This window comes from Vitis vinifera, chromosome 18, assembly GCF_030704535.1.
Source record: "Vitis vinifera cultivar Pinot Noir 40024 chromosome 18, ASM3070453v1".
Classification (NCBI taxonomy): domain Eukaryota; kingdom Viridiplantae; phylum Streptophyta; class Magnoliopsida; order Vitales; family Vitaceae; genus Vitis; species Vitis vinifera.
The window spans coordinates 14130333-14149344 of NC_081822.1; the positions used below are offsets into that span (position 1 = coordinate 14130333).

General features: G+C 43.6%; 2 protein-coding genes across 2 annotated transcripts; both read right to left on the reverse strand.

Moving 5' to 3' along the window:
- On the reverse strand, positions 1-3182 carry LOC100242826 (L-type lectin-domain containing receptor kinase S.6). The gene has a single exon (XM_002263675.4). The coding sequence runs from the start codon at positions 2480-2482 to the stop codon at positions 386-388; it is 2097 nt and encodes a 698-aa protein (XP_002263711.1). The 5' UTR covers positions 2483-3182; the 3' UTR covers positions 1-385.
- Positions 3183-3287: 105 nt separating this feature from the next.
- LOC100261505 (protein MITOFERRINLIKE 1, chloroplastic) lies at positions 3288-6321 on the reverse strand. The gene is made up of 2 exons (XM_002263606.4): positions 5000-6321; positions 3288-3553 (listed from the first exon to the last, which is right to left on the reverse strand). The coding sequence occupies exon 1, from the start codon at positions 6236-6238 to the stop codon at positions 5033-5035; it is 1206 nt and encodes a 401-aa protein (XP_002263642.1). The 5' UTR covers positions 6239-6321; the 3' UTR covers positions 3288-3553; positions 5000-5032.
- Between the last annotated feature and the right edge of the window lie 12691 nt (positions 6322-19012).

Here is a 19012-nt window from a genome sequence, read left to right on the forward strand (position 1 = left end):
TCATTCAATTCCATGTACTATTATTATATGGCATAAAATCTATAATGTACTAGTTGCTGAAAATGGAGCAAATGACAGATATAGTTAAAATGGAAATTTAAAACAATTCCAATCCCTGCAATCCTAATATTATTACCATATTGAGAACAAAATGGACTCCTGATACCACTGAGAATGGTGGAACACCTTCCTTTCCATGAGGGTCCTAGCTGAAATGAGTTATCTCAGAACGGCCCCACTGCAGGATTCATTATATCTTCAAGATCTAAGACTCACTAACTAAATAATGTCTAGGCTATTGTATCAGAAACAAGCAATAGAATGCAATTAGTTTCTTTCATACACTTAGCATTTCAACTCACGTGCTTCTTCTCCAAGCTTTGCCCTATCCAAAATGGCTCCTTGGAGTCATCCATGGTGCATCATCCAAGCTAGGGTTCTCATCATCTCCACCAAGATCCATTATCCGTTGGGAAGCCTCAGGCAAGGAATGTTGAGGTCTTGGGGTTGGCTTCCTTGCTGGCAGAGTGGGGAGAGGTGCTTCACCCCTAAGAATCCTTGCTGCTTTCTTCACTGTTGGTCTCTTCTTGTGGTTTGGGTGCGCACAAGAAAGTCCCACCATGAGCATTCTCTCCATCTCCACCCTATTAAACCTTCCCATCAACCTAAAATCAGCGGCCAACATCAGTGTTCCCTTTTCTCGCAGGTCCCATACCCAATCAAGAAGCACGGATCTGTCATCATCAACAGGCTTTCTCCCAGTTGCAAGCTCTAGCATGACCACACCAAAGCTGTAGACATCTGTTTTCTCTGTGGGAACACCATAGCAGACATACTCAGGAGCAAGGTATCCCATTGTTCCAGCTGGTATGGTGGCTTCTCTTGTGATGGAGCTGTGCTCATAAATTTCTGCCAAGCCAAAGTCTCCAAGCTTGGCATTGAACTCTGAATCCAGCATTATGTTGGAAGCCTTCACATCTCTGTGAATGATCTGCCTCTCACATTCTTCATGGAGATAGGTAAGAGCAGAGGCAACCCCAAGAACTATATTCAATCTCTGCTCCCAGGTGAGGGAGCTTCCTGACTTGATGTTTTTGTGCAGGACTTTGTCAAGGCTTCCATTGGGCAAGTACTCATAGATCAGGAGAAATTCATTTCCCTCACAGCACCATCCTATGAGCTGCACTAAGTTTGCGTGTCGCAAGCAATCTCCAACTGTTACAAACTCATTTGTAAATGGATCGCTGCAATAATCAATCCGATTAGTCTGGGTGAACCTCTTAACTGCTACTGCTCCCACAGAGGGAAGGAACCCTTGATATACAGTTGAAGATGCCCCTTCACCAATAATTCTCTTCTTGTTGAACCCCATTGTAGCTGAATTTATCTCAGCAAGCGAAAATCTCATGGGTGCTGTTTGGATTCTACAACTTTGGTCTTCTTGGCTTCTTCTGATGCCGAGTCTCTTCTTCCTAATCAAACAAAAAATGATAATAAGAATTACAATCATGGCCAAGACAACTGCAGTTAAACCTCCCAGTCCAAGAGCCATTTCCTTGATCTCTAAGCTTCCTATATGGAGATCAAAGGGGTTTCTTTTGGCATTTGAATTCTCTGGAGCACACATGAAGCAGTCCCCATCTTCGGCTGCATCCATGGGAATTGCTGAAGGGATAAACCCAAAAGTTTTGAATCGCCACCGATTAACAATATGACCTGCTGAGCCTGGTCCATTAGAGGCGGAGAAACCCACATGCATGAATTCTTTGAAATGCCGTGAGAGGTCAATTTGGGCAACAAGAAGAGGCCTTGGAGGCCTGACCGGGGAGTTCCCAACCCAGACCCGGATAATCTTCTCTGCATCTCTGTACTCAATCCAAGCCGTCATCTCCTTGCCACTCTTAAGATCAATCCCCTGTGACACAGAATCAACTGAAGCGAAAGATACAATTGTGTTGACATCAATACCAACATGGTTACCGTTGATATCTCCAAGGGATGGATTAAAACTCGTATCAAATTCTATAGCCACGAAAGAATCTTGAGTGCTTAAGGGTTCAGGAAGACCTAAGTACCCATCAGAGAGGCTGAAGTAACCTCCATTGGAGGTGATCAGAAATGCCATGCCATCCCCAAAACGACACAGAGGGGAAGGGATGATTGAGAACGAGAAACGGGAAGAGAAAGATGCTGGCGTGTTGGTTCTGGAATCAAGAAAGCGAATAGGGTGAACATATAGAGCTCTTCCTACCCCAGAAGATGAAGAAGAAGAAGAAGCAGCAATAGCAGCAGCAGCAGTGGGTGTAGAAGAAGAAGAGAAACAGTTGAGTTCTTTTGTAAGGCTAATGGAATTGTTGATGAAGAAAGCATCACCGAAGAGGGTGACATTGTCTGCAGGCAAGAAAGGCGCAGAAAGAGAGGCAAGAATGAAGCTAACGAAGAAAAAGAAAGGAACCCAGAGGAGCACGACAGAAGAACTCATTGCAGTAGAACAAATGGGAAGATCTTGATTACATGGCGGAGAAAAATGCAGGGATATACTGGAAAAACACACAAGACGGTGAAAATTTCACCAGAATTTCCTACCTCTTGGATTGTTTGTTCTTGCAGATATGATTGAGTTGAGAAAGGGAGTCATTTTGGAGGGAAAAGGAGGACATTAGTTAATGAGTCAAAGGAAAAATTGAAGAGTTAGTTAATCAATCAATCAAGAAAAGAGTGATTGGGCTGCCACACTGGAGAGTGGAGCCTGTCTCTGTGCATGACGTGGCATGTGACTATTGGTGATCATGGGCTTGAAACCTTGAAATCACATTTACCCTTATCTTTTTGCATTTTAATTCGAATCCACTGTGAACCACCTCTCTTTACAATGCTTTCTAAGGCTGTATTAGCGGTGCAAATGGGTTCCTTCTTCATTTTTTTTGAAGATAGAAGTGATTGAAAATGAAACATTTTCTACAAATGGTTTCCAAAAGCAAGTTTACTTCTATTTTCATTTCCCCCTCTGCCACAGAAATGGAGGGGTTTAGTTGCTTCCAAAAGTGCCTTTTCCTTAAAAGCATAGAGTCGTGCCTTCCGGTTTTATCACTAAGAAAGCTTCAACCGTATTACAATGCTCCATCTTGTTTTGAAAGACCAATGTAATTTCATGAAGCCATTCAAATTTTGAACTGCAGGACCATATAAAAGACATTCTAGACAAGGATTTTCCCCTTCAAATGTAATTCATGTTCACAACACATCTGAACATGCTTTGTTTATCTATCAATTGGCCCTTATCTCTCTAAAAAGGCAAGGACAAAGGGTCCTATTCTATTGCAGTGATGCATGAATAACTCAAGAGATAATATTTTGTTGAAAAGAAAATTAAGTGGCCCGAGATCTACATAGTTTATGCGTGAGAATGGCATAACAATATGACAAACGTAAGAAGTTCCAATTTCTTTTTCTTGAGGTCTTCCCTGTATATCTTCCATCCTCATCCCTCGTATAAAAACATATCAGAGTTTTTCCTTTACCAAACACTAGATAAGCTTCCTTTGATGCTAGTCTACAAAACAAACTAAAATCAGATTTAGAAACCATCCTTGTGAAGATTACCTCTAGCTAAGAATCTTCAAATCATTGTATAGAAAAATCGGCAAACTCCCATGAGTCCTTCAGTCATATTCCTTGCTGGAAGAATAATGAAGGCATTACTCCAGAAACTGATGTGTTGATGTCACATGCATACACAATAAGAATTGATATCGTGATTCTATTGCATAGGTCAGTTATAAGGCTGGATATGTTTGCTATCAGGATTCAAACTGCTACTGAACAAGTAACACAGTATCAGGAAACATGTCTTCACAAAATAGAAAGATAAACATCTCAAAGTAAAATTCCACCCTGCTGAATCCAATTCCACTTACTTGATAAATAACCTCTTTGAATTTCCATGCGATATTTATGGAAGAAATAAGAGGTGTCTTTTGCCAGTTTGTGTTTATCATAAACACACAATACATTCATACCCATTTCTAAGCTTCAAGAATTGAGGGGAAATCATACACCTAAAGAGACAAGGCTAAAAGAACCCATGATTCCTTGTTGTCATCTGACATTCACATGCACCTAGTTTGACAGAGGTAACTTTCCTCACTACAAACCAGAATCCCATGGTGACCACAGCTTCTTTGTGTTGACTCATCCCCAAGTTCCTATACAAAATCTCCAGTTCCACTTATCTTTGATGCCCAAAAACATATCAAGCAGAAGACACTTTTCTAGCTCAATGCTTATCAGCAACCCTCAAGTTGAATTTGTTGGGAAACTAAGAAGCTATTCAATCCCAATGAGTTATCCCAGAGATTATAGAATTGAGTATCATAATCTCACAACCATAAGATCGATCTTTTAAAGGTAGAGCATTCAGTCATTTCACATACATTACCCACCTATCTCTACTCTAGCAAGCTACGTAACACCTTCAGTAATGGTCACCAACTTGTTGCAACTTGCGCGGGTTGCTTAACCCCTTCAGTAATGGTCACCAACTGGCTGCAACTTGCACGGGTTGCTTCCAGTGCCACACCATGCGACACAGTACTTCAATTGATAGAATTGTAAAGAGCTTCTCTACATGAAGTAGAGTTGTAAAAGAAATAACAAATAACTAAAGCACAAAAAGTAAAGAGCTTCTCTATATGGGGAGAGACACAGGACTTCAATTCATAGGAGAAATATCACTTGTTCCATGATTGTTCAGCATGCAAATTCTCTACCATTTGATGAATTGATGGAAGCGAGAGTTAGTTTGCAATAAAAATACAAATTGGAAAAGACAAGAACAATAACTGAGAAAGGATAACTTGTTGAGTGTATGTAAATGCAATAGCTTTCTTGGGACCAAAATAAAATTACAGCCTAAACAAAAAATAGCCAACAATATGCTTTCAAGGGAAAACTTGCAAAACAGAGACAACAGGAGAGGGAAGAAGAATATCTGCAAAACCTTGCAGCATAAGGTCCAATCTCAGCACCAGAATCAAGTAGAAGCAACGTTCATTTCACACAACTCTTTGCGCTTTAGATACTGATGCAAGATGGCCATCTTAGCCGTCTCAAATGCGAAGTACCCCAATGCTGAAAAACAGGCGCTATGAACAACCCGGGGACCCATTCCACTGGTCAGTCCAACCCACCCCTCATCCCTCAAAATTTGCTTTACAGTAGCCGAAACCCCACTATACATTGCCGCTGAAACCTTATTTATGGCCTCTCCATGAACCTGAGTCATCAATCTAGTCTTAACTACATCTAGCGGGGTGGTGAGCGAAGCAGATATTGCGCCAGCCAAAGCTCCACAACACACACTCTGAAATGGCTCCAAAGAATCATTTTTAGTCCTACTTAACACTGCAGCTTTCAAATACTCGAAAGACGAATAACTCAGTACCCCAGCAGGCAAATTCCTCAACAATGTAGCAGAATAGCCTGCATAAAGACCCAAAATCCCATCTCTCTCAAGAATTCCCAATAGCACCTGCCAGGACCTCCCCTTTGCACCAGCTTGCATTCTCTGTGTAATCAACTCCTTGGGCACCATTATCGCCGAAGACATAATGTTGCCCATAGCTCCGGCGGTCGGAGGAATCAAGAGTGATGGGTATTGCGGAACCTTAGCCAAAATCGACTTCCCGAACTCACAAGTCCCAAAATATACCGCCGAAGAGGCCGCGGATCCGACAATCACGGCCGAGATGCCACTGTAAAATCCTAGAACACCCCTTTCCTGGAATGTCTTCACGATTGCGTCCAACGTCCCTTTGTAAATCTCCGAAGCCCCTCTTGTCTGGAGCTTCGTTTTGATGGTGTCGAGGGGGTGGAGGCAGAAGTAGGTGAATGCGCCGGCGATTCCGCCGCCTCCAGCACCGATGAGGGCTCGTTCGAAGACGGAAAGGGACTTTATGAGAGACTTGGTTGTGGGGGCAGCAGACTTGGCCAATATAGGGGAAGCGGGCTGTGACATTGAAGTGGAGAAGAAGAAGGGGTTGGTGGTGGTGGTGGTGGGTCTGCCGTGTCGAGTGGTGGTTTCGTGGGCATTTGAGCTAGGGCTTGGAGTGGAGATGAGGGCGGTAGTGAGATTGTTGAAGAGAGTGGTGAAATCGGAGGGAATTGGGTGATAATGATGGTGGTGGTAGCTAAGGTTTGGCGGTGGCAGACCCAGAGCAATAGAGAGTCTGGCGTCCATTTCCGGGCCCTCTCCACAGCTCTCGTCTCTGTCCTCTTGGACCTTACAGGTGATAAGCGTTTGCTACTGTCAAAATCCAAAACGGTGCCGTTTTATTGATGCCCGTTAAAATGAAGGATTAATCGATTAAAAGCACAAGAACATCCAAATTTGTAAAAATAACCTCCAAACAATTTTTGACATAAATAACTTTCATTATTTACATGTGTATTTTAAAAGAAATGTTACTTTTGCAAAAAATAAAAATAAAAATAGATGAGGATATTTTTGTCCAAAATAGGTATTATTTAGGTTCAAAATATGTATTTTTTAGGTTGAAAACAGGTGAAAGGTTAGAACTTGTGTGGCGAACTTATCCTATACACACAACTATCTTTTTTTATTTTTTATTCTTTTAAAATTTTCTTATCAGGTAATAGTTTAAAAATTAAGTAAGATATAATTAATAATTTAAATTCTTTAATAAAACCTTTAATTTTTAAGGATAATTTTCAATAAAAAAAATTGATTCAATTCATTGTAGATCAAATCAAAACATTCTAAAATATTATATTCAAAATTAAGTACTAAATGTGTGCATATGTAATAAAAAAACTTAATTTATTATTTATAAAATTAAATTAAATTTCATATTATTATAAATTAAATTTATAAAATAAAAGTAAGGCATCGTTTTTAAAAACAATACAAACTTTTTCATCTAAACAAGTTTTTGATTTTTGCTTTTAAAAACTATTTTTTAAAACATCTTGCCAAACACTCTTATTTTTAAAAATAGTTTTTTGTTCTCTATTTTGAAAACAGTTTTTAAAAACAAAATTTAAAAAATACAACCAAACAGAGGGATGATTTGGTTATCCCTTAAATTAAGGGTTAAGGGTTAAAATAAGTTTGAAATTGAAAAACTAACCTCCATTCTTAAATTTTTCACATAAACAACCCATTTGAGACATTTTTATCATTCTTTAATCCCTTGGAAAACATCATCTTTCTATCATTTCTTACTCATTTTTCTCCCATTTCTATCACCTTTGCTATTGCTATTTCATTTTTCAGTAAGATTAAACCTTAGCAATTATGAATGGATTGAATAGTAAAGTCTTATCCATATGAAAAATTAGATAGCGAAGTTTTCGCATGTCTTTTTTCTCTAAGATTATTCTCATTTTCCACTTTTCTCTTTGTTCTTGGTTAGGGTTTGTTGCTATTCATATGAACTTCCATAATATTAAAGATTAAACAACCCATTTGAGACATTTTTATCATTCTTTAATCCCTTTAAAAACATAATTTTTCTATCATTTCTTACCCATTTCTATCACCTCTGCTATTGCTATTTCATTTTTCAGAAATATTAAACCTTAGAAGATATGAATGGATTGAATAGTAAAGTCTTATCTGTAGGGACCCCTCCCTCTGGGAAACACGTGGCACGCACCTCACAGTGACACGTGACACGTGTTATCAGCCGGACCATCATCATCCGGATTCCCCTAAGGATACGCATGATGATGGTTCTCCTATCCGGACCGCCTCAAGGAAAGGCAAATGACGTTTCTACTTCTCCTATCCAAGGAAGAGCAAACGTCGCTGCCAAAGCACAGACATCCGGACAACCTTCATAATGCATCCGCTCCACAATACATCCGGGCAATTAGCATGTGCCACCCGGATATAATCGTCCGGATCATCAATCAAAGTAAAGCAAGTCTCACACGCTATCACGACAGCCAGTTATAACCCACATCCCATCACCTGCAGAATGAGAAGACAAGAGGAAGTGACAGCAAGTCACTTCCCACGATCATTCTACATAATCACTTCCTACGATCTCTGACAGCCGCATCACCTACCATGGTTTTTGACAGCCGTTCGTAGGGTGATAATGCTCCTACTGACACCTATTATCATCATCACAACATAAAATATCTCCTCACCATTAATGAGAGGAGCAGTACCCCTGAAGCTAGATATATATGCCTTCGCACGAAGAAGAAGGGATCCCCTTGGTAATCTCCTAATACCTAGTAAAAGGCCAACTGAGTTATATTCCTCTCTCTGACCATGGCTAACAAAACCATCGGAGGGTGCGTCCGGGCACCCTGTCCGGATGCCTTCTTGCAGGTATAACGACTGGATCAAGAACCTTTATAAGTTGAAATCACGCGTCCATCCATCTGGCAACTACGGGGATCATCAAAGACGCGAGGTACCAACATTGGCGCCGTCTGTGGGAAATTTTTACTTTGAGTCAGTCATTGAAAAAGATGGCAACACCTTCCCAAAGTCGTTCATCTGGTAGGGGAGAGGATGATAATTTTGAATGGCGCCTAGCCATCGAAAGGAGACAGTTGGCAAGCGAAAGGCAGCTGAAAGCTCTCCTCCAGGAGACAGAAAAATTGAGAGAAAAAAACGTTGTGTTACGCATCCAGACTTCAACATCGGCGCCCCATCGACGTCAACGTTCGAGGGGCCAAGTAGCAAACTCAAGGCCTCAGCAAGAACCAGAGTCAATTTATCCTGGGACGACAGGAGTTATCCCAGGAGCATGCAACGTAAGACCTCATGAGCCACGCACGCCTATGCCTCGAGCTCCCCGTGAGGAAAGCTCAGACTCTACTCACTTTTCAGCAAAAAGACAACGTGATAAAAAATCACAGTTGTCAAATTCAATGCGCGCGAGACTAGGCCCGCAAGAGCCTGGAAGAACAAGGCCGCCAATGGCCACAACTTGGGCACCACGCCCTGACCCCATGATGCAAAACGTTCACCCGCATCGTGACCCCGTAGTCACCCCCATAATGCGGAACGTTCATTCGCACCCAGCGGAACAACCAACTGGGAGAAACATCCCAAACGGGCCACCCATTGGCTCCATCGGCAAAAGGTTGGATGACATGCTCTCCACGCCTTTCTGCTCTCATATCATTAATTACGAGCCCCCAAGGGGATTCCTCGTACCAAAATTTTCCACATACGATGGAACCAACGATCCCTTCGATCACATCATGCATTATCGACAGCTCATGACGCTCGATATTGGCAACGATGCACTACTATGGAAAGTATTTCCTGCTAGCCTACAAGGACAGGCCCTCTCATGGTTTCATCGCCTACCTCCCAACTCTGTTGGCAATTTCAGGGACCTGTCCGAAGCTTTCGTGAGACAATACCTGTGCTCCGCTCGACACAAGCAAAATATCAGCACCTTGCAGAACATAAAAATGCAAGATAATGAATCCTTAAGGGAATTTGTGAAACGATTCGGACAAGCTGTACTTCAAATAGAAGCTTGCAGTATGGATGCTGTCCTGCAAATCTTCAAACGAAGCATCTGTCCAGGCACTCCATTTTTTGAATCACTGGCTAAAAAGCCTCCTACAACGATGGATGACTTATTCAGACGAGCCAACAAATATTCAATGCTCAAAGATGACGTACGTGCAGCCACCCAGCAGGTTTTGGTTGCCGGACGGCCGTCTAGAGGTAATTTGGAGAGGAATACTAAACCTCCGGATCGGCCAAAATAGTTTGACCAAAGACAGGAAGGGCCAAGTCGCCCGGAAATGCCGCCTCTCACACCTCTTTCCATATCATATGAGAAGCTTCTCCCAATGATCCAGGACTTGTCCGACTTCAAGTGGCCTAGACCCATTGGAACGAACCCATCCACTAGGGATCGTAGCAAGAAATGTGCCTTCCACAAAGATCATGGCCATACAACAGAGACATGTAGATCTTTCCAATATCTAGTTGAAAGGCTCATAAAAGCAGGGCATTTGAAGCAATACCTCCGATCAGGTAATGGACGAAGGGACGCACCCCAACATCACAACCCCGGGAACCTTAGGGCCCTGGCTGCCCCTAAGGCCGTCATAAACTATATTACCGGAGGTCCATCTGATGAGGAGTATGACTCTAGGCGAAAGAGGCAAAAATTGTTGCGAGCTGCATCAATGCGCGAACGCATCAACTCCATCCGGCCTGGGCTAACTGGAGGGGGCCCTCGCCCCATAGATGGAACAATCATTTTTCCACCAGTAGATCCCACCCGGACATTGCAGCCGCATCGCGACGCCCTCATCTTGTCCCTGGAAATTGGGGACTTCGATGTGCGGCGTATCTTGATTGACCCAGGCAGTTCGGCCGATCTTGTGCAAGCATCGGTCGTGGGCCACATGGGACACACTCTCACAGGCCTTGAAAACCCTGGGCGAATTCTATCCGGATTCAACGGGTCTTCAACTACATCCTTGGGAGACATTGTACTGCCGGTCCAAGCAGGCCCAGTCACTCTCAACGTACAGTTTTCATTAGTACAGGAACTATCACCCTTCAATGTCATTTTGGGGCGCACATGGCTCCACTACATGAAAGCTATCCCCTCTACATATCATCAAATGGTGAGTTTTCTCACCAACGATGGCCAAATCGACCTATATGGCAGCCAATTAGCCGCTCGCCAATGCTATCAAATAGCACGTGAAGCAGGTGCTAACCAGGAGGATGCATCTCCCCCTGAACCCAGCATTGCACACGACCAATAGCAATTATTGGGTCCGGCGGACAAAGATCCCCCGGCAGCAGATCCCTTACAAACAATCCAAATTTCGGAGGAAAGCGGTCACCTCGCGAACGTTAGTTCCCTCATGTAACCAGAAGAAACTCAAGGCATGCAAAATATTCTCGGACAGAACCATGACATCTTCGCATGGGCACATTCTGACATGAAGGGAATTCATCCCTCCATTGCATCTCACAGGCTCAACGTCTTTTCAACTTCCAGACCCGTCCGACAGAGGATTAGGCGCTTTCACCCAGAGAGACAAAAAGTCATCTGAAATGAGATTGACAAATTGCTCGAAGCCGGATTCATCAGAGAAGTTTCTTATCCAGATTGGTTGACAAACGTAGTAGTGGTACCCAAAAAAGAAGGAAAATGGCGAGTTTGTGTAGATTACACCAATCTCAACAATGCGTGTCCAAAAGACAGCTTTCCCTTGCCGCGAATAGATCAGATTGTGGATTCCACTTCCGGGCAAGGGATGCTCTCTTTCTTGGATGCCTTCTCCGGATATCATCAAATCCCCATGTCCTCGGATGACGAAGAAAAAACAGCATTCATAACGCCACACAGCCTCTATTGCTACAAAGTCATGCCATTCGGACTCAAAAATGCTGGCGCCACTTATCAAAAATTGATGACTAAAATCTTTAAACCTCTGATAGGCCGCTCGGTCGAGGTATACATTGACGATATCGTGGTTAAAAGCAAAACTCGAGAGCAGCATATCCTTCACTTACAAGAAGTTTTTTTATCTCTTACGAAAGTATGGCATGAAGCTAAATCCTTCTAAATGCGCCTTTGGCGTAAGTGCCGGCAAATTTCTAGGATTTATGGTCAGCCAAAGGGGCATAGAAGTCAGCCCGGATCAAGTCAAGGCACTCATGGAAACACCTCCTCCCAAGAACAAGAAGGAATTACAACGCCTCACAGGCAAGCTCGTTGCGTTAGGACGTTTCATAGCCCGCTTTATGATGAGTTGCGACCCTTCTTCTTGGCAATACGAAAAGCTGGAGCGCACGGGTGGACGGACAGTTGCCAAAGCGCTTTGGAAAGGATTAAACATTGTCTTATGCAACCACCCATCTTGAGCAGCCCCATCCCAAAGGAGAAATTGTACATGTATCTGGCGGTATCAGAATGGGCAATCAGTGCCGTTCTATTCCGCTGCCCCTCACCCAAGGAGTAGAAGCCTATCTACTATGTCAGCAGGGCATTGGCAGACGTAGAAACCAGATATTCAAAAATGGAGCTAACAACCTTAGCCCTTCAAAGCACTGCCCAAAAACTCCGGCCCTATTTTCAAGCCCACCCGGTGATCGTGTTGACTGATCAACCCCTTCGCAACATTCTGCACAAGCCAGATTTAACCGGGAGAATGCTGCAATGGGCCATTGAGTTAAGCGAATTTGGAATCGAATTCCAACCCAGATTGGCCATGAAGGGCCAAGTAATGGCTGACTTCGTGCTAGAGTATTCCCAAAGACCCAGCCAACATGACGAATCAAGTAAAAAAGAATGGTGGACTCTGCGAGTTGACGGAGTCTCACGCTCATCAGGCTCTGGAGTCGGGCTCCTATTACGGTCTCCAACTGGGGAACATTTGGAGCAAGCCATCCGGTTGGGATTCTCTGCCTCTAACAATGAAGCGGAATATGAGGCTATCTTGTCCGGATTGGACCTTGCCCTTGCTCTATCCGTCTCCAAACTCCGGATCTTCAGCGACTCTCAACTCGTGGTAAAACATGTCCGGGAGGAATATGAGGCTAAGGACGCACGCATGGCGCGATACTTAGCTAAAGTAAGAAACACCTTGCAGCAATTCACCGAATGGACAATCGAAAAAATCAAGGGAGCTGACAATAGGCGTGCTGACGCTTTGGCCGACATAGCTGCCTCCCTCCCTATCAAAGAAGCCATTCTACTGCCCATACATGTGCAAACCAATCCCTCTGTCTCAGAAATTTCAACCTGTAATACCATTGAGGCACCCCAAGCGGACGACCAAGAATGGATGTATGACGTCACAGAATATATCCGGACAGGAACTCTACCCGGAGATCCCAAACAGGCACACAAAGTCCGGGTGCAGGCTGCCCGTTTTACCTTAATTAAGGGGCACTTGTACAAACGATCCTTCATAGGACCATACCTTCGGTGCCTAGGGCATTCAGAGGCTCAATATGTGTTGGCTGAGTTACATGAGGGAATATGCGGAAATCATTCGGGGGGACGATCTCTGGCACATAGGGCTCATTCGCAAGGATACTATTGGCCAACAATGAAGAAAGACGCGGCAGCATATGTCAAAAGATGTGATAAATGTCAAAGATATGCTCCCATTCCACATATGCCATCAACAACGTTAAAATCAATCTCAGGCCCATGACCCTTCGCACAATGGGGCATGGACATAGTGGGACCTCTCCCAGCTGCCCCCGCCCAAAAGAAATTTTTGCTTGTCGCCACGGATTATTTAAGTAAGTGGGTGAAAGCTGAAGCATACGCTAGCATCAAGGACAAGGATGTCACCAAGTTTGTATGGAAAAATATTATCTGCCGTTTTGGAATTCCCCAAACCATCATAGCCGACAATGGTCCACAATTTGATAGCATTGCATTCAGGAATTTCTGTTCGGAGCTGAACATCCGGAATTCATACTCCACACCACGCTATCCTCAGAGTAACGGGCAAGCAGAAGCCACAAACAAGACCCTAATCAATGCCCTAAAGAAAAGGCTTGAACAAGCTAAAGGGAGATGGGTGGAGGAGCTACCCGGTGTCCTATGGGCCTATCGAACCACACCCGGACGACCAACAGGAAATACTCCTTTCGCCCTCGCATATGGAATGGATGCAGTCATTCCTACTGAAATAGGTCTTCCTACTATCCGGACTGACGCAGCAAAACAAGATGATGCAAGCGCGGAATTAGGGAGAAATTTAGATTGGGCAGATGAAGTGAGGGAAAATGCGGCCATATCAACAAAGGGCATCAGCACATTACAATCGCAAAGTGAGGCCAAGAAGCTTCAAAAATGGTACGCTAGTCCTTAGAAAAGTTTTTGAAAATACTACTGAAGCGGGTGCAGGGAAGTTCCAAGCCAACTGGGAAGGACCCTATATAGTGTTTAAAGCAAGTGACAATGGAGCCTATCATTTACAAAAGCTAGACGGAACTCCATTACTTAGACCATGGAATGTGTCTAATTTAAAGCAGTATTATCAATAAGAAAGCCAAGACAAGTTCAAATGAGAAAAGAAGTATTTTTATTGACATAGCTAAAAATATGTACAAAAGAGGTCTCCGGACCACAAAAATACAAAAGGAAGATTACAGAAGAAATTGCAAAAAGAGAAACTGTCAGGGAGCAGGCTTGTCATGAAGTTTCTTTTCTTCACCCGGAGGAATTGAAGGCACGTCCCGCTTGATACCGTTCTTCTTCATGCAGCACCGATACCCAAAGATGAACGTATCATCCACTTGTTTTTTATATTCTGCTTCAATTTCCTCCTTCTCTACAGCAAACTCCCGTTCTAGCTCCTCTTTTTGTGCAACCAAGCGCATCTTTAAATCTTCCCTCTGTTTCTTTTCAATAGAGACTTCTGTCCGGAGTTGCCTCACCTCCCCCCTCAGCTGGGTTATCTCATCTGCTGCCTCATGCAGGCGGTCGGCCGCTGATTCCTCCCGACTCTTTGCCTCAGCCAAATCCACCCGGAGGGCTTCATTTTCTTTTCGAATAGTGGATAAGCCAGCTTCAGCCTCTTCCAGTTTCAGGCGCAGCTGGTTTTCGCTTTCTTTATGCCGAGAGGCAAAGATCCTCATATAATCAGTGGTCCGCAGCAGATCAGAAAAGAGATCGTGGTGTTGGGCCATGCCGCGGAGACCACTCACCAGCTGACACACAAACAAGCAATGCAAAGTTATAAATCATACCACAACAACACAACAAAATGATAAAACAATCAAAAAGCACGAAAAACAGTTTTACCATTTCCACATTTTCGAACATCTGGGCTGAGGGCATGATATCAGGCGAGCCGGGTGGAATTTCTTTCAGCTTATCTTCCAACTCCGCATAACTAAAAGAGTTATCGGAGGAGCAAGATGCGTCATTAACAGGTCCGCCCCCGGATGAAGCAACAGAAGGTGATTTTCGTTCCGGGTGAGGGACCTCAACATTTCCGGCCGGATGGGCCTCCCCGGATGCAACCTCAGCCGGGACCACCACCGGGACGGCTGGAGCCTCAGTTACCATCTCCACTTTGCCCCCCTCCGGATGAGCGTCGTGGGCAGATGAGCAACTAACTTCAATCTCTTGCTGCCGCTTTTGAAGCCGCCCGAGGAGTCCGGACTTCAGATCGAGCACCAAGCGAGGCTTCTTTGAGGATGGCCCCGTCACCGGAACAAGAGCCAGCAGGTCCGGATCGTCAGAGGGCTGACTCTGGCTTTCTGCTCCCACTTCCTCCATGGGGGTCGCACAAACGGCCTCAGCTGCATCGACATCCGGATTACGGGAGTCCGGATGGTTGACAGACGCAGCTTCCTCAGCCAAATTCGCTAGACGCGCAACCGCTGCCAAAGAGGTGCTTGAGTGGTTCAGCCCCGCAAGATGTCCGGACCCGCTTGAGATGGAATGAGGGGCAGCGTTCACTGGCTCCTCTATCATTACCTCCGCCTCGTGAATAATGGGCGGATGAGCAAATTCCATGGGAGGACTGGGCTCCTTCAAGTCCTTCCCATTTTTCTTCACCAGCTTCCTCCTTTTCGCTGGATTTTTCTTTGAAGGAGAGTCTGCGTCGCGTTTCTGTCCGGGAGCCTTCCGAAGGGTCCCTTCGTTCTTCTTCTTATCCCGATCCTCCAGGAGAAGTCGGTGTTTTTCAGCGTCAGCCTCTTTTGATGTCTCGTAAATCGGGAGATCATTCACAATATAGTGCTCCCCAAGTACTACCTTCTTTGGCATCTTCCTGGGGTGAATATTGATGACGTACTCTTGGGGCTTCCAGACGACCGCTGCTAGGTTCCGCGCAATTAGCAGCGTCTTACACTGCCTCTCCTTGGCGTCTATCTCAAAAAGCTTGCTGAGACGGTCAAAAGACGCCTTTTCCACCCAGTCCACAAGGTGGCCCCTCAATTCCGGACCTATATTAACAACAACAAAAGATGAGAATACCATCCGGAAAAGTTAACAAAAAATCAACAAAGTAAAAGCCGGGCAATAGTCACAAAGCAAACCTACCCGGAACCACCAAGGAGTAGTTTGGGGTGAAAGGCCTCGCCGGATGCTCCAAAAGCCCCGCCCACGCACCCCGGACCACCACGTGTCCCGTCGCCCCTCCCTTTGTCGAATCTGGCAGCTCTATCACCAGTTGGAGGGAGGGCAGGTGTGCGGACATGCTGAAGATGTCATTTTTTACCTTCTTCAAAGAATAAACAAAGAACACCTCCAATAGCGAGAGGTCGAGGTTATACAGCATACTTACGATGCTGCATCCCATCAGCACCCGGACGATGTTGGGGTGAATGAAGACGGGTGGAATCTGGGTGAAATGGAGGAACTCCTTGAACAATGTCGGCAGAGGAAACCGGAGCCCCGCGTTGAATTGTTCCTTCAAAAAGATGATGGTTTTTTCTTCTGCTTTCGCAGAAGGCACAAGCACCCTCCCATTCAGCAATTCGATAGCCACGTCATTCGAGATACAGAACCGTTCCCGGAATTCCTTTGCGTCCAACTTATCTATCGCTTTTCCACGAACCTCGCTACCCCGGGAAGATGAAACAGTCTTTTTTGCAGCCATTTCTTACCACAAACCAAAATCTACATACAAAAAAGCGCAATGGGTAAAACGCCAGTAACCCACAAAATACACAAACCCTAACCCAAAGCAGTCAAAAAAAAAAAAAAACCCTCAAAAAACCCCAGAACACCAACAAAATGCCAAAATTCAAAACAACAGACGCAAGTGACTTGCCCAGAACAAATGCCCAAACCAACCAGAAACCAAGACCAAAGCACCAACAAACGCAACAAAAGGAAACAGCAATAGCAAAAGTACACGTACCAAATAAAACTCTGAAGAAGAAAGGTTGCCGTCTCGATACAAAATCACCAGCAGCAAACGAGTGTCGCGACACAAAATCACCGGTACAAAAGAGTTTTCGAATTTCTTTACTCAGAGAAGCCAAGAACACAACAAAAAGCAAGAAGAAGAAAAGCTCTCAAAGAAAATGCAGTAGGAAAAAATGCAAAAATGAGCAACAGTGCGCTATTTATAGGGGGACAGGCCCTCGGAAAGCCAAACGTCCAAACAAGCTATCATTGAAACGACATGCTGCCTGGGAATACCCAGAGTTGGCGGCTCGTCATAAAGGCTTTTTTTGGCTTCCGCACCCCCACTCGCCACGTGGCCCAGTCAAACAAAGAGACCTCTTTAAATTTCACAAAGCCAGTTATTTTTTAACCCGCCCATTTTTTGGGCAAAATAGGCAAGTTAAAAAGGGGGGCAATGTAGGGACCCCTCCCTCTGGGAAACACGTGGCACGCACCTCACAGTGACACGTGGCACGTGTTATCAGCCGGACCATCATCATCCGGATTCCCCTAAGGATACGCATGATGATGGTTCTCCTATCCGGACCGCCTCAAGGAAAGGCAAATGACGTTTCTACTTCTCCTATACAAGGAAGAGCAAACGTCGCTGCCAAAGCACAGACATCCGGACAACCTTCATAATGCATCCGCTCCACAATACATCCGGGCAATTAGCATGTGCCACCCGGATATAATCGTCCGGATCATCAATCAAAGTAAAGCAAGTCTCACACGCTATCACGACAGCCAGCTATGGCCCATATCCCATCACCTGCAGAATGAGAAGACAAGAGGAAGTGACAGAAAGTCACTTCCCAGGATCATTCTACATAATCACTTCCCACGATCTCTGACAGCCGCATCACCTACCATGGTTTTTGACAGCCGTTCGTAGGGTGATAATGCTCCTACTGACACCTATTATCATCATCACAACATAAAATATCTCCTCACCATTAATGAGAGGAGCAGTACCCCTGAAGCTAGATATATATGCCTTCGCACGAAGAAGAAGGGATCCCCCCTGGTAATCTCCTAATACCTAGTAAAAGGCCAACTAAGTTATATTCCTCTCTCTGACCATGGCTAACAAAACCATCGGAGGGTGCGTCCGGGCACCCTGTCCGGATGCCTTCTTGCAGGTATAACGACTGGATCAAGAACCTTTATAAGTTGAAATCACGCGTCCATCCATCTGGCAACTACGGGGATCATCAAAGACGCGAGGTACCAACATTATCCATATAAAAAATCAGATAGCGAAGTTTTCTCATGTTTTTATTCTTCTAAGATTCCTCTCATTTTCCATTTTTCTCTTTGTTCTTGGTTAGGGTTTGTTGCAATTCATATGAACTTCGATAATGTTAAAGAGGAGGTTAAATAAAAAGTTGTTTGTGGTTAAATCTTTAGATTTTAGGTGGTATTTTTGGTATTATTTTGAAATATGTTGATTTTTAGCAAGTTTTTTTAACAAAAAAGTTTAAATCACACTCAATTGATTAAAGAATCAGAGTTTTAATCTTAATACCTCACAATTTCATAATAATATAATTTAACTATATTTATATTTTGATGAATATTTTGACTAAAAACATAACCTTAATCAAGTCTTTTTTTTAACAAAAAAATTTATAGTTGAAACAAAACTTAACCCCGATTAAGTTCTTTTTAAATGAAACTTAATTGTAGGACAATTCAAGTAATCATTATGATTAAAAACTTAATCATAATTAAGTTTTTTATAAATGAACTTAACCCTTGTATATTATGAAAACTTTTTCTTAATTTAGATTAAGTTTATTAATCGACAATATCTTGAATGAGAATAAAAAGAAGAAATCTTCCTAGAAGATTATCAATTAAGAAAGAGGGTGAGACAAAAAAGAATAAAAGTTAAAAGGCAATTGAAAAAAAAAAAAAAAAAGTTTTGGTATTGAGAGATTTGGTGGTGTTTGTTTTTTGGTTTAATAGAAAAAACCAAAATATTTGGTCATTTTTATTCATCTAAAACTAACATATTGATATTAACTAACATAATGAAAATGAATTTCTTATTAATAGATTTAATTTGATTATGTTGGTTTATATTAATATATTACTTTTAGTCGAATAAAAAA

Excerpts from the sequence above, each read along its gene's own strand:
- LOC100242826 (XM_002263675.4), bottom strand. The coding sequence starts at position 2,482 with ATGAGTTCTTCTGTCGTGCTCCTCTGGGTTCCTTTCTTTTTCTTCGTT.
- LOC100261505 (XM_002263606.4), bottom strand. The coding sequence starts at position 6,238 with ATGGACGCCAGACTCTCTATTGCTCTGGGTCTGCCACCGCCAAACCTT.